Genomic DNA, 25,819 nt, shown 5'->3' with positions numbered 1-25,819 from the left:
TTGTCACTCTATTTTATCAGAGGAAAAAATGGGTATCGATATCTGCCATCAATACAACTGTACAAAACTCTTCTTTTCAGATTCCCACTCTCTTGAGTTCTTGTCTATGGGACTCGCAGAGCCTGGAGATCGGCCATCGTTTGAGCAGCTTACTGTGTTTGATAGAGTGACAATCTCTTACTGTAGCAGCGTCAGAGGAAGAAGAGCCTAAACACAGACTAGAGTAAAAAAACCTGTTTGCCACAGCTGTCAGGTGGATGGATTACCTTGGGCACAGGTGTGGAGATCGGCCACACCTGTGGGCACAGGTGTGGAGATCGGCCATCGTTTGAGCAGCTGACTGTCTTTATAGAGTGACAATCTGTTATTGTAGCAGCGTCACAGAGGAAGAAGAGCCTAAACATAGCCTAGAGTAAAAAAACCTGTTTACCTGTTTGCTGATTCAACAGTAAACAGCAACAGGTAAACCTGTTTACCTGTGTTCACCTGCACTTGGGCACTCCTGTGCAATAATCATGCTGTTTAATCAGCGTCTTGATATGCCACACCTGTCAGGTGGATGGATTATCTTGGCAAAGGAGAAGTGCTCACTAACATGGATTTAAACAAATTTGTGAACAAAATTTGAGAGAAATAAGCCTTTTGTGTGCATAGAAAAAGTCTTAGATCTTTTATTTCAACTCATGAAAAATGGGAGCAAAAACAAAAGTGTTGCATTTATATTTTTGTTTCTGGGGAACATAGGACCCTGGGAACATAGTTCTCCGTACAACATAACGTCATGTATTTGGCTCAGTACCATACAGCCTTCTGTGAGTAGCTTTGGGTTGTACCCTGTATAAAAAGGCTGCTTGACACATATCTGCATTTCGATCACAGTCAGGTGAGCTCGTTCAGCCACTCCCATTTCAAAAGGAAACTTAAGTCCAATTGCTCATACAGTAAACACTGCTTTTTTTTATTCTCTCTCTCTGAAATGATTGATAACTTTTTCACTCTTTTTGAAAATTCTGAACAAGACGCTACAGAATGCACATGCAGTGGATTGTACTTTTCATTCGAAGTTTTCTAGTGTCACTAGCTGAATATGGTAAGCAAAATTGAATGCCTTGTCACTCTATTTTATCAGAGGAAAAAATGGGTATCGAGATCTGCCATCGCCATCAATACAACTGTACAAAACTCTTCTTTTCAGATTCCCACTCTCTTGAGTTCTTGTCTATAGGACTCACAGAGCCTGGAGATCAGCCATCGATTGAGCAGCTGACTGTGTTTGATAGAGTGACAATCTCTTACTGTAGCAGCGTCACAGAGGAAGAAGAGCCTAAACACAGCCTAGAGTCAAAAAACCTGTTTAAAAACTGTAAATCTGCACATGGTGATATCTTAGAATTTCTCCATGTGATTCCAGCATTTATTAACAGCACACTGTGTAAGTAATAATGCATTTTTACACGAAAACGTCTATTTAAATATGAGTTTGGAGAAATGTGATTTTACAACTATTCAAGTAAGATTAACATTTTCAAAGTATTTATTTAATTCATGAGAAACTTTCTCACCCTGTGATGATGCTAAAAAGCAGATGTTTAACAGCAGCAATATATGTAATTTATGAGTGAATTTTAGTACTGAAGTAATGTTAGAGTACCAAAATGATTCTATTAGTTTTCTGTGCCCTATTGATTAAATTCTAACAAGGATTGTGTGTTAATATGTACTAAAAACAAATGTATTATTCCAAAGTGAAAGTGAAATCAAAATAGCTGCCTTTGTTTTCTAGATGTTGTCCAACGAAGGCGAGGCTGCATCCAGTTAGCTAATGGGACAGTCTCTGCTTTTGACGCATGGGCAGTGAATGGGAAGGACTTCTTGAACTTTGACCCTCACTCCCTGAAATGGATGTCCCAGTCTCCCACTGCAGCACCATTAGAACATAGCTGGAACAACAGGGAAGCGAGGAATCACGCATTTAGCCACTTCATCAAGACTCAATGCCCGCTAATGCTCATGGGTGTAAAATTGAGATCAATAAACCAACACACAGGTGAGATTGGGACACTGCAGTGTGAACATAAATGTATTTTATTATTTTCCAGATGCCGATATTATCTTGTTTCTCTCCAGATGTGCGCATTCTCGCCAAGCCAATTCCTAACACAGCAAAGGTGTCGCTGAGATGTCATGTGACCAGCACCGACAAGTCAGTGAGAGCAGTGCATCTGATTGGAGAGGGGGCCGCTCGGGTTACAGTCACTGGACCGCTGCCCTCTGGAGATGGATCTGTGATACTGAGGCTAACAGCTGAGATCTCAAGCCAAAACATGACCAAGTATGGCTGCAAAGTACAAACAAGCAGTCACAACATCACTGTGTTGTGGGGTAAGACCTTTTGAAATTTGAAAATTGTGTTTGATAACCCCTCCCCCAGCCAATTTTTTAACGTGGATGAGCATTGCATAGATTTTCTAATAACCTTTTTTGCATCAAGGATCATACTGATCTTGTTGATTTTGAGTGAGTTTTTTTTTTCAAAAAATTTATCAGATCTGATTCAGATACCACAAGATCAACATTACAGAATCCATTTGCATATTTTTTTTAAACAATTTATTTATTGGCTTTTCTCAGACACAGAGCAGTTTACAGGAGAAAACACAGAATTGAAGTATTGAGGTATCAAGGATACAAAAAAACAAATAAGATCAAGTAATAATCCCACAAGGCCAGTCCCCCCCGACCCCTACCTCCAGACAAGGGCCATAGTAAAACAATGGTGTCAGAAAGGGGAAAAAAATAAATAAACAAATAAAAAACAAGGGGTACATTGGTGAGATAAACACAAAGTTTACACACATTAGTACACAGACATTCCAGATTTGCAGTCTTTAAATACATCTCGCCATCTGTTGGATAAATAATGCAACAACATGTTGTTAGGCCAAAAGAAAGCAGTGGGCTAAATCAGAACTTTACATTTAGTTTCATTGGATGGCAAAAATAAATCAAAATAAAAACTTCCCAATTCTCTGTAAATTTTATTCAGTCATTCAAGCAGCCTTTTAAAAATAAAGGAGCAGCTGATTGTTGTTGAAGGTTTTGTTAATTTCATAAAATGTAAACAAAGTACTATTTTTAATCTATATTCAGGTTTTCAGGATGTATTTTCATTGCAGATGGGGACACTCATGATGGCAGACACCAGTGGCAAATTCTGATGATAATCCTTTGTTTATTGGCTATAATCATCGTCCTATTTGGTCTTATAAATCTTCTGCTCAAGTGTGGTAAGATTCATTTCTTTGTTATCAGACTTACAATATAAACTCAACAAAACATAATATGTGTAAAAGCATGCAAGTCATTGACAAAACTGGCAGTGATTTACATAAATTGGCCTTATTCCTGTGTAGTACTGTAAATACACAATAACTGAATGAATGAAATGTAATTGCTCAATGAAAATTTCTTTAATACATAATATATATTCAAGGTAGGGCGCAATAAGTACAAAGTCTACATGTGACGTACTAAAATAAGTTTCTAACGCAGAAACAAAATGATACAGAAACAGACTGACCGATATCTTTTCAACTGGCAAATAATAAAACGTAAGATAATAATATATAATATAATCTGTAACACAACATTTCAGTAAAGAAAACAGTTGGAGATGTTGGTACTAGGTGATATGGGTTTTTGAAGGCCGATACTGATAATGTACTAAAGTTGATAGCTGATATTTTGTCATTGTTTTGTCATTTTGTCTTCAGGTTTTTCCATTTTCATGCCAAAAATTACAAGTATTCAGTGTTTCCCACAGAACTGCATTCTTGTCAGGGTGGAAAAGCCTCTGAAACAGCATTTAGACCCGAAATTTAGACACTAAAACTCTCCACTGAAACCACACTATTGGAATTCTTTAGTGTTAGCAGCTCTTTAAGGCAGGGACACCCACCACACCTATTCAATGGTAGAGAAACTCTGGGATACATTACTGCCTAAATGAAAAATGATTAAAAAAAAAACCAAAAACATTATTGAGCGATGAAATGAATAAATTAAATGTGCAAAGAAATTAAAATGTCATGTCAGTTTTTCCAGGGAGGAACCTCCATCATATCAGAGGTGGAAAGTAACTAAGTACATTTACTCAAGTACTGTACTTCAGTACAATTTTGAGATACTTGTACTTTACTTGAGTATTTCCATTTGATGCTACTTTATACTTCCACTCCACTACATGTCAGAGGGAAATACTGTACTTTCTACTCCACTACATTTATTTGACAGCTTTAGTTACTTTTCAGATGGAGATTTGACACAATGGATAATATAACAAGCTTTTAAAATACAACACATTGTTAAAGATGAAACCAGTGGTTTCCAACCTTTTTGGCTTTTGACGTCTTACAAAAAGCAGTGTGTAGTCGGGTCACATTTCAGATGTCTGAGTTGTTAACAGCTCCACCAAATAGTGATTTTTCCCTCTAAACCTCACATGGTTTCATTTCAATAAATGTTCAAATGATCCAATATTTCAGCAAAAATCAAAGATTAGAGAAAAGGTCCAAAAACTGAAAACAGATTTGTGTATCAGAACTTTGTTTATTCTTCTTTCCTCTCCCATTAATCATCTCACGACCCCTCAGTTTTATCTGGTGACCCTTTGGAGGGGCCCGACCCCTAGGTTGGGAACCACTGGACTAAACTAGCTAACTGGATATAAAGTAGTTCAAACTAGCTCCACCTCCAGCAGCTACAACAGTAACATGCTGCTTACACACTGATGCTTCAGTATTAATAATCTAATGATGTCATATATAATAAAATATCAGTCAGAGGGACCAAACCACTACTTTTACTTTAATACTTTAAATACATTTTGCTGCTAATACTTATGTACTTTTACTTAAGTAGGATTTTTCATGCAGGACTTTTACTTGGTACTTTTACTTAAGTAAAGGATCAGAGTACTTCTTCCACCACTGATCATATCAGAGGTGGAGACACTGACTAGCTGATATCTGATACATTTGTATACTTTGTACTTACATTGTAAGCAGTGCCCTTGTATCGTATTGTGGAGATTTTCATTCTGTAGTAGTGGGTACAGTATTTTCCCCTTGGTTAATTCTCTACACAGGAATGAAGCCATTGTAAAGTGAAATGCTGCTGAAAATTGTAACCTGTTCTAACTTTGATTACTACATTTTGTAGGAAAACAAAAATCCCATCGTCCTCCAAGTGTTGATCCACAGGAAGTGCAGCAGTTCGCCAGGTTCATGGAATCTGAAGGCTCTGCTGAAATAAGGATGGTTGTTATTGCGCACGTATTTGGTGTGAATATTCCACAAAAGTACCAAGAGGCTCAAATCAACTGGGAGGAGATGACTACATTAAGGGAGAGAATCTATTATGATACAGAATTCCATGGTGCTGCATTTCATGGGGTGTAATTCCCGATTTGTTTTTTAATTACCCTTTTAAGTTTTGTGCTACAATTTCATCAGTCCATCAGAATCCATCCAGAGTCCATCAGAAAGAGCGAGGGATTATTTCTAGACTATTTTGCACTGACGTTCAACAATCATACAGGGAGAAATCCTTCAGAAGAGAAGTTCTCCACCGACAGTAGCCTAAATAGACCAGAATGCAATGCAGCAAAGGGGTGTAGCAGCAGAAATTTGACAAACTGACTTGTTGGAAAGGTGGCATCCTATGACATGCCACGCTGAAAGTCACTAAGCTCAGTTCAGCCCATTCTACCAATGTTTGTCTATGGAGATTGCATGGCTGTGTGCTTGATTTAATATACCTAATAGCAATGGGTGTGGCTGAAATAGCCAAATCCACTTATTCTATTATTATATCATTTATTATTTATATGCCCATACACAGACCTTTGATTTAAAGCAACAAATTCACACTTTTGATTTAAAGCAACAAAGTCACATATGACTTTTTGTTTTTGAGCTATCCATCCCACTTTTATTTGTGATTTAGTGATGAGTTGCGAAGGGATTTCTTTTTCTCAATTACTATTTAGTAATTGTAAATTATTATATAGAGTATGTATTAGACAGGCTTTGAGTTGGTGTTTGTTGTTGCGTATAACTTCTGGAATGTATTGGACATTACAGATTAATGAGATCCAACAGTGGAAGAGAATCCAAGGGTGGATTGTTTTTTTTTTTTATGTATGTATACATATGTACATACGTATGTAGACATATGTAGAAGTTCATTGCTTGCTGCCCTGTTTTTGTTTTAGACTTTGCTTTTAATCTGCAACATTTTGAAGTTGTAATGTATTCCCCAGCCAAATAAGCTAGTAACATTCTATATAAGTTGAACCAAGGTAGAAATCATGGAGTTTCAGCCAATGTTGTCTACAGTGAAAAAAGTATGCTTGCCTAAACCAAGTCCACAAAAAAAAATGTAGCAAAAACCCAAACATAACATTGGTACTGTAAATAGTTTTTACAAACGCCTATATAGGTATGTACAGAGCACACAGCTCACATCACAGTATTTACAACTTATAGAATATTGTTATTATTGTTGCTGTTTTTTGAAAATAAAAGCATGATGTTGAATGCTATGTATCTTTTAGCCTATTTTATTCCCATTGTATTTGCCTATTTTACTCATTTTCAACCTAGTTTTTAATTGTTTTTTTTTATTTTTGGATTTTATTGGATTTGGATTTTATTGTCTGCCAAGTAGCTATGGAATAATAAAGAATGTACGCAACACTTAATTACACTTAATTTTTTCCCCTGCTAATATCTTCCATTCATATGGTGTATAATATTGGGAACCTTTTGCCAGATGTCTACTGTGGCTTCATAATGTGCACTATGAATTCATCCATAGATTTGAGTGACTAAAACCCATATGTTTTATGTGTTAATGCAGTACAAAAAAAAACGTAATGTAGTTCATTACATAGTTGTAAGAATCACAATTTCTTGTTATCACCTCAAATTTTGCAGCCATGGTAATAATGGAGGTTGGATGAATGAAAGATAATATTTATATAATATTGCCTCTGAATCACATCACTTTTAAATTATAAATATATATATATATATATATGTTTCAGACACTCCCATGTTTGCTATCATGCTGTTTGTTTAAAAAGGATATTTGATTCAATATGTGATTGATTTCCCCATTCCATGGGCTGTGCTTCCCACAGCTGCCACAAGATGGAAGCACAAAACACAGGATCAATGTCAATTCCATAATCAAAATATTTCATTTAACACTAAAAAGCCTATTGGATTTTGGGGGTCTAAGAAAGGGCCAACAAGCAGTCAATTGAAAGAGATAAATATAATTACTATTTTCGATGTGTTTTTGAGATAGTAATATATGGCAATATGGGGAGAGTCAGATAAGGGTATTCTCATAGCTATGTAGCTATTTGAGGATTGACCCATCTCATCATATGTGCCCTGTGCCTTTTTTAAAGAACAAATTTATACATTGTACATTTGAAGTGGAGATTAACAATTGAACGTAAGGAACAAATTTATACATTGTACATTTGAAGTGGAGATTAACAATTGAACGTCTTGCAGTCTGTTCCCCTAGTGGGGGGAGTTTTGCTCAAACCAGTAGGTCCTTGAGGTTTGGGTTCTTCTTGTAGGCCGAGATGATTTTGAAGTGTTGGCCAGTTTCAGTGCCTGAAAGGATTCTTTCAAAGTTTTGTTTGAGGTTCCTGTTGGTACGTGTTGTATATTTCGAGTAGACCGTGACCAGGGTTTGGGTTGGTGTGGTGGTCCTTGGGTCTGAAGACCTCACAATGCGCCTTTCTTAATTGGCTTCTGGAGTAACTTCTTTTTTGGAGTGCTCTGAAGGGCATCTGCACTGCTTGGCCCCTTTCTTCTTTTCTGGTGCAAATTCTGTCAAATCTTAATAGTTGTGATTTGAGTATACCCTGAAATGTGTCGGGGGTGGAAACTTTTCCGGTGTACGAGGGCATGAGTATCCGTGGGTTTGAAGTAAACTTTTATGTCAAGGGTTGAAGTTTCCAGGAAGGTTGGTCCCTTGAATGTAGTGGTGTCCAGGAAGTTTAGTTCTCATGAACAACAGATTTTAATTTGATTGATGGATGGTGGCTGTTTAGGGTGTCGAGGAAGTCCAGGAATTCTTGTGGGGAATGGGACCAGATACCCCAGATGTCATCCAGATATCGGTAGTAGTGGGACAGTAGGTGTGTGCATTTAGGGAAAACTGTTTTTTCAGGGTCACGACATTTCTCATCAGGGTATTTTTCCAGACATCTGGCTACTGCAGCTAGGCCTGCTGGGGGATTGATAGTGGTGTAGAGGCTATCTACTTCCAGGGAAAACAGGAAACATGGTTCCTGTAGACGGATGGCTTTAACTTTGGAGACAAAGTCATTGGTATCCTTGATGTAGCTTTCATGTCAGGTTTATAAGGGGTTATGGTGAAAGTCAATAAATTCAGCTAATTCATAGCTTTCACTGCTACATTCGGATAGTATTGGTCTCCTTGGTGGGATCCAGAAAGGTACCATCCAGGTTTCAGGAGGTTGATGGATTTTGGGAAGTAGGTAGATGCATCTTGGTTGGGGTGTATCCTGGCCTTTGAGGTAGCGTACTTGCTTCTTGGACAGGTACCATTAGGGTTAGAATCAAGAATGTTGGCAATTTGCTTAGCTGTTTTGGGATAGATGGGGGCATGCATTTTTTTGTCGTAGGTTTAATTGTCGGGGGGCCTCCTGTATGTAGTCGCCTCTATCCATTATGACCGCTGCAATCCCTTTGTCTGCAGGTTTGATCACAGTGCTGGTATTTTTGCATAATTCTTGCAAGGCTTTTTCTTCTTCCTTAGGAAGGTTTGGTGTTTCCTGTATCATTGCAAGGTGACAGATATCCCAGCAGTCTTTGTTAATTAAGGTAAGTATCTTTCTTGGTAGATCATTAGGGTTAGGGTTGGGGTTGTGTTAGGTAAGCTACATAATCACCAAGAAGCTATGATGGCCATAATTGTCATCATGAAACCACGGTACAAACAGTTCAAACCTCCTTCTGCAGCAGAGTTCAGAGTGATAGTGCAAGGTTTTCAAGAGAAATGTAGATGGAGCCAATCATGGGAGACATGAATCAAGGTTCCACCCAACACCTCAGCAGACTACAATCAGAAGGTGCAACATTCAGTCGTATTGCAAGGTGTGGTTGACCACAAATTAAGTTTTGGTATGCAAATACTGGATGGGCAGATAAAATCTATGATGGCTGAAACATTTGAGGGTTAGGGTTAGTGAGTGGATTTGCTCTGCCATCGTTAATATTAGGTCTTTTTACAGACTGTTCAGGCTGGTAAACATGGGCGTGTTACTGACATCACATCACAGAATTTCTGGGTATTGAAGTTCTCAAAGTTCACACAGTTACCTCTTGTTGCCATTTGGGTCCGCCAACGTGCAAAGAATTTTCAGCAAAAGTCCAAATCCCTGGTTTTGTTACTGCTAACGCTACCCAGCAGCAGCAGCTGTGAAAAGTAGTTTAGGGGGTTTAGTTATTTCTTCCTCTTGCTCTTTTGTCTATTGTTTACAGCTATTGGACATACTTGAGAAGCTTGGTAATTACTGAAGGAGACAAAGTGATCGGGCATTAATTTCCTGGGCAATGAGACCCACTATTTCTTTGGATGGCAATGGGTCTTTTGTACCAGAGATATTGCGCAGCTACCAAGTAGTCTAAAACACCAACACCACACCATACCTGGACTAAGTGAATATTTCCACCAGTTTATCATTCAGTCAAGCCTTTGATCACAGATAGGGGTAGCAAACGAGAACTTCATTCCCAAAGTCTGACTAAAGGGTTGTCATGTTTGGCAAGAAGTATACCGTACATAACCCAGCTGTTGTTACATTAAGGCCTTACTTGAATTTCAATTACAGTTGAGAATTTTTTTCTATTTCTATTTTTTCATCTCGTGCAACAAAAGCTTAGATTAAAATGACATCTTTCCCAGCAAAGCAGGGCAAGTCAGAGATTTCATTTCGGTGTCCTGATCCTAATCCGCACGTAATGCATTTCAGAAAGATTCACCAAAGACATGCAGGGCTGTGCTAATACAGTGTGTGGGTAACAGAGGCTCATAGCATGCTGTTTCCCGGACAAGCTGACAATTAACTGGGATTTTCTCGTTGTAATTTCACATGACATTTGAATTGGTAAACACTTGACATCCTGTTATTCTTTGGAGTGTGTCTGACAGTACGTGCATGTGTTGGTGGGAGGTTGTGTATTACTGTGGATGCATGTTCTACAGCACCCCCCCCCCCCCCACCCCTCATCTCTCTTTCTCTCTCTCCCCCCTCTCTCTCTCTAGTAAGCTGTAATGCACTAGAACAGCTGGCATCATTTCTGCACATCTTCACATACTGAGTAGCCAGCCTGCTGTTGCTGTTGTAGCATCATCCTCTTACATACCACAAACACGGCTACCAACCGTTTGAAAGGCTTGTTTGGATTTTAAATGGATGCTCCTTTTTGCCATAGAGAATACTGAAGTTTCCAGGATCTATGGAGGATAAGGTAAAATGATGAAATGGTTATTAGTTGACGACGCATGCATTACTTTACTTTGAGGACAGAAATAGAACATGCATTTTAGCGAGAGTCAGAGCCTTTGGGAAATCTAGTCGATAATCACACTCAAAAACAGCCAAGCAACTCTATTTAACAGTGTTGAGGAGTTATGTATTTAAGTTATGTAGGAGTTCTGTGTGTAACTTGTAACGTGAGAGAGAGAGAGAGAGAGGGTTTATGATTCAAGTACAGTAACTACAACTTTTTTATTCAAAGAATTACTGTGTATCAAACTTGCATATTTACATATAGTTTTACAGTATGATGTTAGCTGCCATACTTAATCCTAAGATCACGTTTTTGGCACAGGTGCAAAATGGTAACAGACATTTACAAAATCTGTTATCTTTATTGTCGTACAATGGGTCAGGATAGAGAAGAAATAGGAGGGAAAAGATAAAACACAGAGGATATCCACTCTGCTAGACAAGGCCATTAAGACATTTGACCCTCATCAGTGAAAAAGCCAGCACCGACCAGATAATGTTGGCCCTGACCTCTGAACCCTTTTACTGATGATGATTCCATGAACCATCAATACTGCAAAAAAATGAGAAGAGAGATTAATTCTGACTCGGGCTCAAAGGGAGATTGTGCAAATATACGGGATTCATTCTTCTTTGTTACAAATGCATTTAGTAATATAGAGTGAGTATGAATGCTCTGTGTGTGTGTGTGTGTGTGTGTGTGTGTGTGTGTGTGTGTGTGTGTGTGTGTGTTCACATACAGAGAAAAGTTGGAGACCAGATGTTTGCTGCTTGGATGGATCTGGATCTGTGTGTACTTGCATGGACTATGCTGATGTGTGGAGTAGAGGGCATCGTTATACTAGACATTTAAAGATTTTTGTGTAAAAATCCAGTCTAAATCAGGAAGTAGGGCTGCAACAGAGAAGAGCGTCCCATCCCCACTAATTGAGATGCCATAGATTCACCCTATTTGCTCAAATTAAATTCTGGTGTCAACATGATCACTGGTGGGAAATCTTCTCCCTAAAGCAAGTGACTTTTTTGGACTCTGTCCAGAGAAATCTGGACTCACTAACAATGGCTGAACCTCTTCACCACCTCCACCCCACCACACACTAAGAAGAAGACATTTAATTTACTAACGTTGCCTTGTAAAACTAGCTTGTCTCGGGAGCGTATCTATGTTCCCAGGGTCCTATGTTCCCCAGATTTAAATGGCACATAATGGGAACATGACAAAGGGTCCTATGTTCCCAGGGTCCTATGTTTAACCCTAACCCTAAACCCTAACCCTAACTAATCATATCAAGCGAATACAGAGCTGGGGAACATCTTTTTCAGGTTCCCATTATGCGCTATATAGAGCTGGGGAACATAGGACCCTGGGAACATAGGACCTTGGGAACATAGGACCCTGGTAACATAGGACCTTAGGAACATAGGACCCTGGGAGAGCACATATGTAGAACTGGGAACATAGGACCCTGGGAGAGCACATATGTAGAACTGGGAACATAGGATCCTGGGAACATAGGGCCCTTTGTCATGTTCCCATTATGTGCCATATAAATCTGGGGAACATAGGACCCTGGGAACATAGGAATGACTCCCTTGTCTCCTTGTCTGTTTGAAAGTGGTGCTCTCCCCCTCTCATTCCTGAAAAAAATCTTGTAATGGCAGAATCGATGAAGCAAGCGAGTAAACTTGATAAACTAGTAAACTTGCTACCTGCCTCTTCACTTGTCATTGTGGGACATGTGACCTTCAGCGGGAGAAAAATCTGGCAAAGCGAGACTGTAACTGCCGACACTTCTCCGTAGGTATGTTTAGCTTAGCTATTAGCCTTTATGCACAGTTTGTCCTTAGTGGCCTCCATAGTCGAGCAGCTTTGCTGGGCTTTATTTACAAATGTGTTGCGGTTTCTGTCACCCTCATGCAAGTCACAAGCAAGTCTCAAGTCTTAACCTTCAAGTCCCAAGTTACTGTGGTGAGAATCAAGCAAGTCAAGTCGAGTCCCTGCTGTAAGTCAAGCAAGACAAGTCAAGTCATTGCTCAGGTCAAGCAAGTCACAAGTCAAGTCATACGAAATTCTGATGATCTATCCCAGTTTCCACATTTAAATCAGTTAAAAGACAGTGGTCATGAAACGTTCTTACTTAAATATCTTACTGATATTTGACATTTTGTGGCAATCAATAACAAGCCTCCTAAATGAACAACAAGTAAATATTTAATAAAAAATAAAAAAGTCAAGTCCTTTCGAGTCATCTGTCTCACGTTTAAGTCAACTCTCAAGTCATGAATACGTAGAGTCTTTTATCAATGTTAGTCAAGCAAGTCTCAAGTCCTCAAATTTGCGGCTTGACTCTGACTCGAGTCAAGTCATGTGACTCGAGTCCCCCACTTCTGCCTCTCTAGTGGTCAAAAAAACACTTAGTGGAGCTTTAAAGGATTTCTGGGTAATGAAGTACCTGTCACTGCCATTTGCGGCCTACCAAAATGCGAAATTGTATAATGGAGCTTTAATAAAAGGTGAGTTTGGGATTTTTAAGATGAAGAACTGATCTGATGAAGCATAGTTACTCCTTTAAATTCTTCAAAAATGTCTTACACCAGTAACAGAGCTTTTGAAAAACTGGCAGCGACCCCATACAATAGGATTATCAATTATGGAGCAGTGGACAGTCAACAGTTTCTACCTCAATTTGAAACTACACTGAATTCTCTGGAAGGCTGTTTTGGTTTGAGTTGTGTGTGCATTGATAAGTTAGGAGGCTGCTGCCAATTTCTCCACAACATTGGCATAAAAATATTTTTGCTCAAAACTGCGATGTTGATGCTTGACACACAGGGATACTAACATGACATGGGGATGAATGTTGGCTAAAGGTTGGAGAAGTGGGCTTATGATTGGAGGTTGCTGGTTCAAATCCCTGGATCAGCTGGATGGATAGTTGAGCTAATTGAATGAGTAACATGCTCCCTTGCTTCAACAAGTACCATTGGGATTTTCATATGCGAAGCAATGCACATAACCCCCCACTGTTCCAGTAGAGCTGCTCAGTGGCCACCAGTAGAAGGAAGACTGTGGTTGTGTGCAGCTGTATGAATGGGCAGCAGTACCACAATGTTAAGGGGGACTGTCCTACCGAAAGGCCTCCTTCATCACAAAAAATAATGTGAATTATTTTTTGGGGATTACTGAGAAAAGTAAAACCCTTTTTTTCATTTTTCATTTTCATTCATCCTTTATTTAATCAGGTAGTCTCATTGAGATCAGGTCTCTCTCTGGTCTCCATTTCAAGAGAGACCTGAGAACAGAAAAGATTCAATGAAAGAAAATACACGATACAATTCAGCCATAGGCTCCAGAGGTCAAGCAGTCAGTAACAGATTATATGAAACATTAGAAAAATACTACATTATACAAAGCAATTACAAACATTATTTAAAATGTGAGATATCATTACTTTAAAGTCATTGACTTGGACGTGAAATTGTATCTTCAAAGTATAAAAAGGATTAAAAAAAAAAGTGTTTATCTAAATATCTAATTTCTGCAAAATGAGGAAAGCTGCTGATTAGCATTCTGTGCATCAAAACATTCCATCCTTTTTTGATGTAGCTGGGATTACTGAAGACAACAAAGTTGGAGTGGAAGGGAGATCCCAAGTCTATCACTGCTTTGTATGTACACATACCACTAGTTTAAGACCGTTTATAATCACCAACAAAGATTAAAGATTGACCCTTGCCATGCAGCATAATCTGACTATCGGCTCACATTGTGTGGCAATGGCATGGAAATCCTTTGTCATTTGGGTCAGGCGCTTAACATTAAAGGAGCAGGATAGTCAGCATGGGAGAATTGAGGTCAGTGTCATTTAGTGAGAGGGCCTACTATACTAGTCTAACAGAGGTCAGAGGGCAGGGGGAGCGTGGCCTGAAGCCTTGGAAGTCTAAATATCTCATGAATAAATAATACAGGATGGTTTCAGTACCTTGTCGGATATATGGAGTAAAGTGTGTTGTCTATTTATGAGACTAACTATTTCCCCTTGCTGGGTGGATTTATCTTGTGCTGACTAGTAGATGTTTAGTTTTTAGTTTAGTAGTACCCTGCCAACCCCCGTCTTCCAGCTAGCACATCAGATTGTATGTGTAGCAGAGTGAGAGCAAGACAAAAAACAAAAAGTGCCCAGATATCTCCCCATTTCTTCCTTTCCCCCCCACCACTCTTAAGCTGATAATACACAGGCAATTTTTTTTACGTCTGTTTATTGGTATTTTAGTCAACAAACAAACAGTAAGCAGTGTATACAAATTATATAAAATATTCCAAAAACAGTACAGAGTTTGCATACACAGACACATAGGACACATACAGAACATATACAGTATACAGTATAAATATCAATCAAGGTATATCAATCTAGCAAAGAGTTAGAGGATGTTTATTGCCTAGCCTCTACATAATCAATGAAGGGTTGCCAAGTCTTATGGAACTTCTCACTGGAGCCACATAAAGTACACAGGCAAAGGAGTAACTGACATTATGTTATATAAAAAGAATCACAGCTATTATTTCCTAGTTATGTTTATTATTTAGTAGCAGTTGGGCCATTTTGAAAATATTTTGGGCTGAGGACAGGTCACCTGACCAATTTTCTTCTTGTCTCTGATTGGTTGATGTTGAAACCAAAGCTCGCACTCCAATCAAGCTTGGCTATATTTCAAACTGACACATTGTTTTCAGTGAGAAAATATTTCCAAATTTGCGCCAAAAAGTTGCCAGTGTATCATCACCTTAAGATCCAGCTGCAGTGAGGAGGAAGTACAGTATGTGGGCCAGCTAAAGCTCCTTGTTGTTGGGTCAGTGTTAGGCTTAGACAGCCTGTGTATTTTCTCTGATTATTCTGTCATGTCTGTACAGAGGTCAGTGTCTTAATTCGCTCTCTCAGTGGATGTTAAAGGAATGTTGCTCCAGCCTCAAAGCTTTGTACCGTACAGCCTGGCAGAGGAAGTTGTTGAGGAACATCAAGGGGAGAGAAGGTGAGTGAGGGAGAAGTTAAAGGAATGGAGATAGATACCATCATCCTTGTGTTTTTATGCTTACCAGAAGGGCCAGCAGTCTTTCTATTTAGAGCTACATCAGCTGTTACTAAGCTAATGGTTGAAAATCATAATACTTTCCCTGGAAGCTGTGAGGAAATGTGAGAGTTGCCTGAAGACAAAAGATTTGGTTGGAATAATGATATTGTGGGAGGAAATATTTAAGCAGGCCAGAGGGATATTTATCTTGAATCCCAAGTCTTAACGATTTCCACATAATTCAAACCTTTGCAACATAAATAGTTAATAAGGATTACAATACCCTCTGTATGACATAATTTTAACCCAAATATCCCAGATTAGTGACTTGTAAGTATTGAAGATAAGGGCACATTATATCATTGTTAATGGGAACGACCTGTTATCTTTGATAACAAGACATAGGACAAGTAATAGAATATGTCTCATATTGTTGTATGTTTACTTGGTGTTATTAAGTTATGCACAACCAAAATATACTTAAAATATACTGGTATACTTCTGTTTAGTTAAAGCCAGCTAATAGATGAACTCTCTCCCTCTGTATGTAAAAATTACCATACGCTTTTCAAGAGACTTACCTAAAGATGTTGACATGTGGGTTTCATTTTTGGACTTAATAAAGGCCAATTCCTCTGAAGACTGACACAATATTCAAAACCTGCATCAAGATGAGTATGGGTGGTTGTGTGACATAATGTACCACACTTGTTGTTTTATTGTATGTGTATATATTTTCTTAATATTTCATGTTTATAATTTGTTGGGTCATCTGCATAATTTAAAAAGGTGCTACTGAGTATATTATTTTATCGTTAAAAAATCATTACCATATTAATTTTGAGACATTAGTGCAATGACTGTAAACAAACAAGACTGAGGAGCCTCTTGGCAGCCTCTACACTGCATTGTGTGCCACCAGGTCTGTTTTGGAGGGAAATCTGCTGGATTGCTTTACGTCACAAAACAGGAAGAGGGCGCTGTTCTTTCAGAGCAAATGGCGCTAAAGCTTGCAGAGTTTCTGGGCTTGCAGAGCCGCAGCCCTGCCTGCTATTGGTCCATAATCAGTCAGTAGGAAAACAACCCCGTTTTATATCCGTTATATCCCATTAATGGCACAATTATTTAGAAAATCGTCATAAGGACACACATTACAAGTAGTAAGGACCAGCCAGAAACAAACATCTAACTATGTTTGTTTCTGGCTGCTAGCGTTAGCTAGCGTAGATAGCGTTAGCAATGTTAGCCGTGTTGCTAACGCTAGCTACGCTAGCAGCCAGAAACAAACAAATGATCCATTGTCCGTTTGATAATCTAAACAAAGAACACGTTTTCTTGCAGTGGCCTTTCTAAAATGAGCAGTGGTGAAAGTTACTATATTGTGTTATGATCAAGGAGTTGATAAGCAGACAGATGATTTGTTCTGTTGCACAGAGCTAGGCTCTAAGGGAAAGCGATCTGGTTGTCTTTGCGACAGCGGCGCAAACAACAATACTACTTGGAAACACTAGGGGGGGACAACGCGGGGAAAGTTGAAAAGTTGTCTGTATCCACTTTAAAATCCAATATAAGTACATTGGTTAAAATGAAATGTTTCATCAGAGAGCAGCAGTGATGGGATGATACTGGGTTAATCTCGCTGGGTTCTCCAGAGTCCCAGCAGGAACTCAGATAAAGTTCCAAACAAGCAAGTGGGATCTAGCCGGTGGATTAAATATTGTTGGCCGTCTTTAATTCTGGCATACACAAATGCTCATGTAGATGCACAATCAAACCCACAATGCTTAACACACACACACACACACACACACACACACACACACACACACACACAGCATGCAGTCCCAGGGTACCAGATTACAGCAGCATGGGTAGAGACTGTTTGCTGCTGCAGCTTGTAGCTTGGCATCATCTGTGTTCATTTTATGTGCATGACACAGCATCATTTCCTGTGTAGCTTGATTCTTTAGAAGGGTTAGAGCAGTTCTAATTCCAATTTTCAATTTTAAACAGTGTATTTTTTTTTTTTTTTTGGTGTTTTGTTTTTGCGACAACAGGAATCACATTGTCCACCGCACCTGAGTATTGTGGGATTGAAACCATCCTTGTGAAGGTGGGTTGGAATGAGAAAGTGGATGTAAAGCCATGACAGTCAACCAGCATTAGTTACCATTGTCCTATAGACATAATTAGACACTGCTTAAGTTAAGCAGGCATTATTTTTGTTATCCAAATAAAATTATATTCTATAGTTTTAGGGTAAGATTTACTTTATGTCTTGTTTGTGTATCTTTCATATCTGTTTTTGTGCATGCATGTGTCAGTAGTGATGAGTGAGCAGGCGCTGGTCCGTGTCCCTCCAGCATCACGCCAGGCTCCGGGCCACCAGACGGCCCTGCACCGGGCTGCTATGGTGGGGAACAGTGATGCCGTGGCTGCCCTGGTTCAGGGAGGCTGTGCCATGGACCTTCAGGACCGGGTAAGCGGTTGACATACAGGTCCCCACTCTTACACACAGTGAGGCTGCGCTCACACCAAGGAGCATTTATTCAAACTCAGGAGTGTTTACTTGGTTTGGTTCATGTCACCAGGTGAGAACAATAGGGATGCACCGATCCGACTTTTTTAGTCCCGATACCGATACCGATTCCTGGGCTTTGGGTATCGGCCGATACCGAGTACCAATCCATTACCAGTGTTAAATTAATAAACTCTATGCCTCACTGTGTGGAAGAGACTGGGATCATTCTTTTATGATCAACATTAGGCTTGACTTAAACATTGCTTTCCTAACTTTGTAAAACAAAATGTAACAAATAAATACATAGATATAAATGTATTGAATTGTTATTTATTATTAAAATAATAAATAATCAAAACATTCAAAATAAACAGGAATCAAAATTCTTTGCCAACGTTTAGTGCAAATAGGAATTGAAATTCCAATATAAAATAATATAGCAACTAAAACTGAGAAATATAGAAGTTAAATCACAATTCACAAGTAGAATAAACAAGTAACTTGGTACCTTTTCTGTTATTTTTGTCGCTTTCACACTATCACTTGGAAGTTTCTCGCGTCTTTGCAATGCATCCGACAACTGCTTCTTCGAATCGTCCCCTTTTTTTGTTTTGTTTAACTCATTGAACTCGGCGTGTTCTTTGGAATGATGCTTCTGGAGGTGCTTGATTAAGTTGGTTGTGTTATATTTTGCGGTGCTAGCGTGAAATACCTCCAAACAGCTGACCCTTTAGCTCGCTCCATGCTATGTTAGCTCCATGTGTTAGCTGTCCTTCGAGCAAAATCTACCGGCACACTGCTGACGCATGACATAGAACGCGTTGCACGTAGATGTAAACATAGAATTGAATTGAATAGATTGGCCCCATTGTCACCGATACCCGATCTAGCTATTTGAGTCGATATCGGGCCGATATCCGATATCAATATCGGATCGGTGCATCCCAATGCCATTCGAACTCTGGTGGCACCAAATAACCGCACCGAGACGGCAATCTCATTCCTCTAACAAAAGAACTGTGGTGTGGTTTGTTAGGAGTGAAAATGTAATTTGAACCGACTACAGGAAATGGCCCTAAAATGCAAGGAGGGAGACGGATGTTGACATCTGATAGTCAGCAATTGTTCATGCTTGGAAACTAGCAGAACAAAATTAAGTCTTGACTGATGCTCATATTCAGTTATTTCTTCATGTATTCTTAATTGGTATGAACACCAGATTTAACCATTTAACCACCGCAGACTTAACCATTGGCATATCCTTATTTATAAGGCTATTCTTGGCTCTGCTTCCATCTTACCTACGGATCAACATCCTTCAAAAAAAGAATGAGAAGTTATTGTCTTCACTCCCAGGAATTATTCCTACTAACTGTCCCTAAAGTCCATACTGAACTGGGAAAAAGGGGTTTAGGTATGCTGCTCCCTCTGCTTAGAATCAGTTGCAAAATTACCTGAATCTTTGGGAGCTGGTCTCACTGGATGCATTTAAAGTGTTTCTAAATGACTTGGAAGCAAAGCACATCTGGCTGTTTTGAATGTTGATGAATGTTTTTTTGTATCTTATGATTCTGTAATTTGTTCTTTGTTTTTGTTTTAAATTGTTATATGTTTGTTTTATGTCTGCAACCGTGTAACTGTGCTGCTGCATGTCCTGGCCAGGACACTCTTGAAAAAGAGATTTTTAATCTCAATGAGACTCCACTCCTGATTAGATAAAGGTTAAATAAATAAAATATATAAATAATTTATTTTGGCCAGGACACTCTTGAAAAAGAGATTTTAAATCTCAATGAGACTCCACTCCTGGTTAAATAAAGGTTAAATAAATACAATAAATAAGTTATTTTGCCAAACCTGACAGGATGATAGTTTACCAAAACAGGCTACTTTGTGTGACTTTTGTTTACAAGCCCTGGTTTGCTTGTAATTGGGCAGTGTATGGTAAGAAATAAACTGATCGCACCCTAAATTTCCCCCCAAAAAACTAAGTTCATTCATTCATTCAGCCTTTATTTATTCAGGTAAAAATCCCAGTTGGTCGTTTCTTACCTCTCCTCTCACATAGTCGTAAGATAAAGGAACAAAGACTTCCAGAAAACAGTCTCCAGACAGTTCATGTGTGTGTGGAAGACAATGCTGACAAGTTGTTGGGTGTGTGGCAATTCTATGTCCTGAATCTCTGCTAGGACGGCAACACGGCACTCCATGAGGTGGCGTGGCACGGTTTCAGTCAGTGTGTCAAACTGCTGGTCAAGGCGGGGGCTGATATCCACGTCAAGAACAAGGTAGGATTAGTGTGACTTAGGCTGGATTTTACACAGGCACTGAAATCCAATTGTGGGGCTGACACCAGTTTACCGTTGATGTTTTAGATAGCCAGTTATCCATGGGAATAAGAAAAATACAGCACCAAACAGCAAAATGGACCCAGAAATGCAAGGTACATCACCAATAGCTGTTTAACAGCGTTCAAGTGCTACAGGGCAGTGGTTCTCAACGTGGGGTCTGGGGACCACCAGGGGTCCTTGAGGGGGTTCCAGGGGGTCTGCAGAAAATTGATGAATTGTTAAACTTGAGCATTATTTCATTTAAAAGAAGTTAACCCAATTAGAGAATGTAGAAGAATGACTGTTTTGATCATAGTTTCTCTGTTATCTCTCTACCTACAATACAGATAGTAATGGAATTCTGGACAAAATCATATCTAACAATAAAAATACTCTCAGATTTGGGTCCAAGAGACAAAGTCTCATCAAATGGCAGTCCGTGCCCCTAATGTATAGTAAATTAGTGGTCCTTGATATGAAAAAGGTTGAGAATCACTGCTATAGGGTGGATTTTTCCTTTAGATTAGGTAAAGTTAGTTACATTAAACTAAGTTATTTAAGTCAGGGCCAGTTAAAGTAAGCTAGTTAAGTCAGTAAGTTAAAGTAAGTTAAAATACGTGAGTTCTTCCTCAGGTATTCTGTCTCCAAGCTGCCATTCCAATTCAAGGAAACTTCGAAACTTAAAAGTGGACATAGTTTGCCCCATAATGTTATAAAAGAGGGGTCTGTGGTAGGGCTGGGCGATACGGTTGAAATCAATATCATGATAATCATAAGGATTTTTCTCGATATCAATATATATCACGATATGGGTCATGTATGCACAATCACGTTAAATAATCAAATTAATGTTCATCGCATTGAACCAAATGGAGATGTTAGGTGTGGTGTCAAACAAAACTGAATTTTTTTTTTAAGTAAAATTTGCTTGTCATCATCAATTTAGACAGCAGAAATGTGTGTCACGATATCAAAATATCTTCATATCATCACCATATGATTCCACTGAAAGACAATAAACGATGATATTGAATTATCGCCCAGCCCTAGTCTGTGGACCAATCTGATCAGTACCACATACTATGGGAACACTTTTCACTCAGTCCTGCTGTGTATGATGGCATATGTGTTATATGACATTTGTACAAATATTAAGCATTCTCCTATTGTACACACCAGCAAACAGAAGCGTGCTACAAGATGTGAAAGCTCAACGGAGAGCTGTGTGAATGCTGTAGTGATTGTATTGTGTTGTTCCAGGCGGGAAACACAGCGCTCCACCTGGCGTGTCAGAACGCTCATTCTCAGACCGTTCGCCTTCTGCTGCTTGGAGGCTCCAGACCAGACGCCAAGAACAACGTGAGTCCTCCAGCATCCCACAATGCACCTGAGCAATACCCACAACGCCGCTCCGTTTGATGCTGTCTTAAAGGAATAGTTCACCCAAAAATTCAAATTCGGGCATTATCTGCTCATTCTGTGAGTGTTTTTTCTTCATACAACTTTACCTGGGAGTTCTCCAGGCTCGCTGCTGGAGGAGCTTTCTTCCAAACAATTGCAGTGAATGGGGAGCCGGACGTTCTGCTTCAAAAAGGGCAACAAATGTCCATAAAATTACTCCATGCATTTGCATTTACTTCCGCATTACCAAACCTCACGAGATGGAAGTCACGCACTGCGAGGTTATTATCGTTAGCGAAAACTAACGAAATAATGAAAACTAGGTGTGAAAAAACATTTTCGTTAACTGAAATAAAAATAAAAACGAGGCTTTACGAAAAAACGGTAACTAATTGAAACTGTATTGTGTGTTTACAAAACGAACTAAAATAAATGAAAATTAGCTCAAGGACCACCGGGGGTCCTTGAGGGGGTTCCAAGGGGTCCCCAGCAAACTGATGAATTGCTAAACTTCAGCATTATTTCATTCACAAGAAGTTAACACAATCAGAGAATGTAGAAGAATGACTGTTTTGATCATAGTATCTCTGGACCTACAATACAGATAGTCATGGGGTTCTGGACAAAATCATATCAATCATATAGAACAATATAGATCATATAGATCCAAGAGACAAAATCTCATCAAATGGGGGTCCGTGGCGCTAATGTGGACTAAATTAGGGTCCTTGATATGAAAAAGGTTGAGAATCATGGCATTAGATGAATCTAAGAACTCCATTTTGGTTCCAGGTGGATGATACCTGTTTGCACGTGGCTGCTCGCTACAACAACCTGGCTGTGGTGAAGATTCTCCTGAGCTCACTGTGCTCTGTGACAGAGAAAAACCAGGTACTGTATGTCATAGAGTAGTGACAGTACATCTGATCCACATGACAGCATTATTGGTACTCACATCACATGGTATTTTACTTTTACCTGCTCACTCACACTCGTCTTCAACTCGTTTGCTCAGTAAAAGCCATTAAGCTGCCAAACACACAGAGTTTTATGGTTGGACTTTAGAGCCGTTTTCTGAAAGATGACAAGCAGTGACAAATTGGGAGAGGAAAAACAGCCAGTTGTCATTGTGTGTGGGTGATGGCTGAGACTTTTGCTGTCTTGGAAAAAGATGAAACTGCAGAGACATACACACTCACACACACACCTGTCTGTTTTTGACTTTGCAGGCAGGGGACACTGCTCTCCATGTCGCTGCTGCACTGAACCATAAGAAGACAGTTCAGCTCTTACTGGAGGCCGGGACTGATGGAAATACCAGAAACAACGTGAGATCCGTCTACAAGTTTAACTTCGAATTATAATAGGTTACATTTCACCAACCTGGATTATGCCTAGTCCTGAAACCAAAAAGGCCAAGACATTTTCCAATGTTGATTCAATGGAGCTGTATAAAATTTAATGCTGTCTCCATCACCACAGTATATAACCATACTGTGATGGAGAGAACTATTCCACAGACAATCAGTCTCAGGTGTCAATCATATTTGTAGACCTTCACCAAAGCATTCATACAATTATTTTTAACACTATTCAAACTGTGTGTGAACTACATATTTTGCCAAAAGTAGTGTGATGATATTTATATTTTGACCTTTAATTACAGCGCCCCCATTAGGCCAATGAGTGTAGTTTATTTTTTTAAACGTTGGAACACAGTGTGAAGACGCATTATCCCTCCAGGCTTCATTAAAATCAAATTGTGGTGAAAGAAATTTCAAGCTGGGTGCAGGTTCAAGTAGATATCCAAAAAGTTGAGGAGTAGTACCAGCACGCACAGTAGATCAATCTCATTTATTCTTCAAAGGGTTAGGGTTAGGGTTAGCAGCATGGGACAAATCTGTACATGATACAAAACAATATGATACGAGACAAAATAAAAGACTGAGTCAGTTCCAACTGAAATCTTCCTTTCTTCATTTTGCAATGGGTCATGAAACCTTATAGAGCAGTGGTTCTCAACGTGGGGCCCGAGGACCACCAGGGGTCCTTGAGGGGGTTCCAGGGGGTCCCCAGCAAATGGATGAAATGTTAAACTTCAGCATTATTTCATTTACAAGAAGTTAACACAATAAGAGAATGTATAAGAATTACTATATGGATCATAGTTTCACTGTTATCTCTCTACCTACAATACAGATAGTCATGGGTTTCTGGACAAAATCATATCTAACAATCAAAATACTGTCAGATTTAGGTTTGAGAGTCAAAATCTCATCGAATGGGGGTCTGTGGCTCTAATGTGGACTAAATTAGGGTCCTTAATATGAAAAAGGTTGAGAATCACTGATATAGAGGGTTTCCTTGTGCGTCTTGTATTGGTGTGGTATGATACACTGTTCACTTCCAGGCAGGTAAAACAGCCATGGACAAAGCCAGGGATAACAACCACAAAGATGTGGCGCTTCTCCTGGCCAGAGCTCCTCAGGTTGGTATCTGCATTAACATTCAGCCTATTTTAGGTTGTATTACTATTTGATGGATGCTTTCCAAAAGCATCTTATACTGTCCTGGGTGTGTTTTTGTATTAATTCCAAGTCCTCACGAATGAGCCACATAAGATCATAATGTTGCTAGTAAGAGCATTAGTACACATTGGGCCTCATGCAGGAAGCGATATACGAACACATTTTCTCTTATTTTTGTTCGTATCCACGATTTGTTCTTATTTTGTTAGTACCCATTGATTTCTGGGATTCACCAATGTTTTCTTATTTTTGCTCTTCTCTTGGGTAAGAGAACATTTTACGAGTGGTCGAGAGCACTCTTACCAAGATAAGAAAAAAACATCTCGTTTTCACAGTCCACAAATTGTTTGTCCAACTCAAGGAAACATAAGTTTTATATTTGAGGGACATAAAAAAACGCATGAATATCATACAATCAAATTTTGATTATTATATGTTTTAGAGTAATTATAATGATTGGATTATTAAATTTGTGGGCAAAAGAAATACTATTGGTCCATTGATCCCAATTAAGACTATAAAAACTCTTAGATGATACTGCGTGCGTTCAGCTTCTGAATGGCTTACATACTGCTCTGAGATGCTTTGGCCATCCAGGCCTTATGCAGAGAACAGGTTTTTAGAGATGGCACAGATCTATCTGATGAGACGGATGAATGGCTGCTGAGCCGTTTCAGATTGCCAAGAGCGCCTCTCCAATTGTTGGCCATGTGTATGTATTTGCACATGGCACAACACCTGCCCTTATATGGTGTTTAGGGGGCGTTACCTATGCTAATAACAATCGGCCACGCGCCTCCAATTTATGATCAAGTGGGATTCATCATTCAGCACACCTGGGTAAGAGCAGATTTGGATGGTTAAGAACGTTTGGTACATCTGGAGTTGACTTCTCTTATTTTTTCTCTTAACAGAAAATTAAGAGACAATATAAGAGAAATTTAAGAGAATGTTGCTGCATGAGGCCCAATGTCTTGATCTGTATAGGCTATATGTCAATAATAAATAACTTTTGTCTTCAGGTCCATCGCTTCACGCGAGGAAGAACAATAAGGAAACGGAGGGAAAGACTGAGAGCTGAGCGCAGGACCCAGTCTTTCACCAGAATAGAAATACTGCCAAACAAAGTAAGACATTAGCAGGAAGAGTAGTGCCTTATTTACCTTGCGAGGCAGCTGGATCCATCTTGCCAGGCTTCAAGTTATGCGTTTGTGGCCGAACCACAGCGGTGCGGACCAATCAGCGTCCTATGAGGGCAGCTGGGGGCGTGGCTTAGGTGTGGCGACAGTGAGAAGCGACTGTTCGTTCACAACAATGGCGGCTCCTAAAGAGGCTAGCCTAG

The 25,819-nt window shown here is 39.3% G+C and overlaps 2 protein-coding genes across 2 annotated transcripts; both read left to right on the top strand.

Annotated features, from left to right (window-relative positions):
- The first annotated feature begins 893 nt into the window (after positions 1–893).
- LOC139638791 (major histocompatibility complex class I-related gene protein-like) lies at positions 894–6,677 on the top strand. Its single transcript, XM_071512820.1, has 6 exons — positions 894–1,090; positions 1,196–1,432; positions 1,784–2,047; positions 2,128–2,382; positions 3,177–3,287; positions 5,221–6,677. The coding sequence occupies exons 1-6, from the start codon at positions 1,030–1,032 to the stop codon at positions 5,457–5,459; spliced, it is 1,167 nt and encodes a 388-aa protein (XP_071368921.1). The 5' UTR covers positions 894–1,029; the 3' UTR covers positions 5,460–6,677.
- Positions 6,678–18,026: 11,349 nt separating this feature from the next.
- Positions 18,027–25,604, top strand: LOC139638788 (ankyrin repeat domain-containing protein 6-like; the record flags this gene model as incomplete). The annotated part of the gene is made up of 7 exons (XM_071512818.1): positions 18,027–18,176; positions 20,408–20,506; positions 21,809–21,907; positions 22,742–22,840; positions 23,179–23,277; positions 24,360–24,437; positions 25,500–25,604. Coding segments are annotated over exons 1-7 (729 nt in total), but the record flags the coding sequence as incomplete, so codon positions are not given.
- Positions 25,605–25,819: the final 215 nt, after the last annotated feature.

This window comes from Centroberyx affinis, unplaced genomic scaffold (assembly GCF_046629955.1).
Source record: "Centroberyx affinis isolate AG114_WGS23_722 - 3 ecotype Tasmania unplaced genomic scaffold, CSIRO-AGI_Caff_v1 ptg006555l_1, whole genome shotgun sequence".
NCBI lineage: Eukaryota > Metazoa > Chordata > Actinopteri > Beryciformes > Berycidae > Centroberyx > Centroberyx affinis.
Note: the sequence above shows the minus strand (reverse complement) of the source record. Positions and strands in the feature narration are given on the sequence as shown.

Coding starts and splice junctions, on each gene's coding strand:
- LOC139638791 (XM_071512820.1), top strand. CDS start 1,030: ATGCACATGCAGTGGATTGTACTTTTCATTCGAAGTTTTCTAGTGTCA. Junction 1,433..1,783: donor ATTTATTAACAGCACACTGT/GTAAGTAATAAT, acceptor TTTGTTTTCTAG/ATGTTGTCCAACGAAGGCGA. Junction 2,048..2,127: donor ATCAATAAACCAACACACAG/GTGAGATTGGGA, acceptor GTTTCTCTCCAG/ATGTGCGCATTCTCGCCAAG.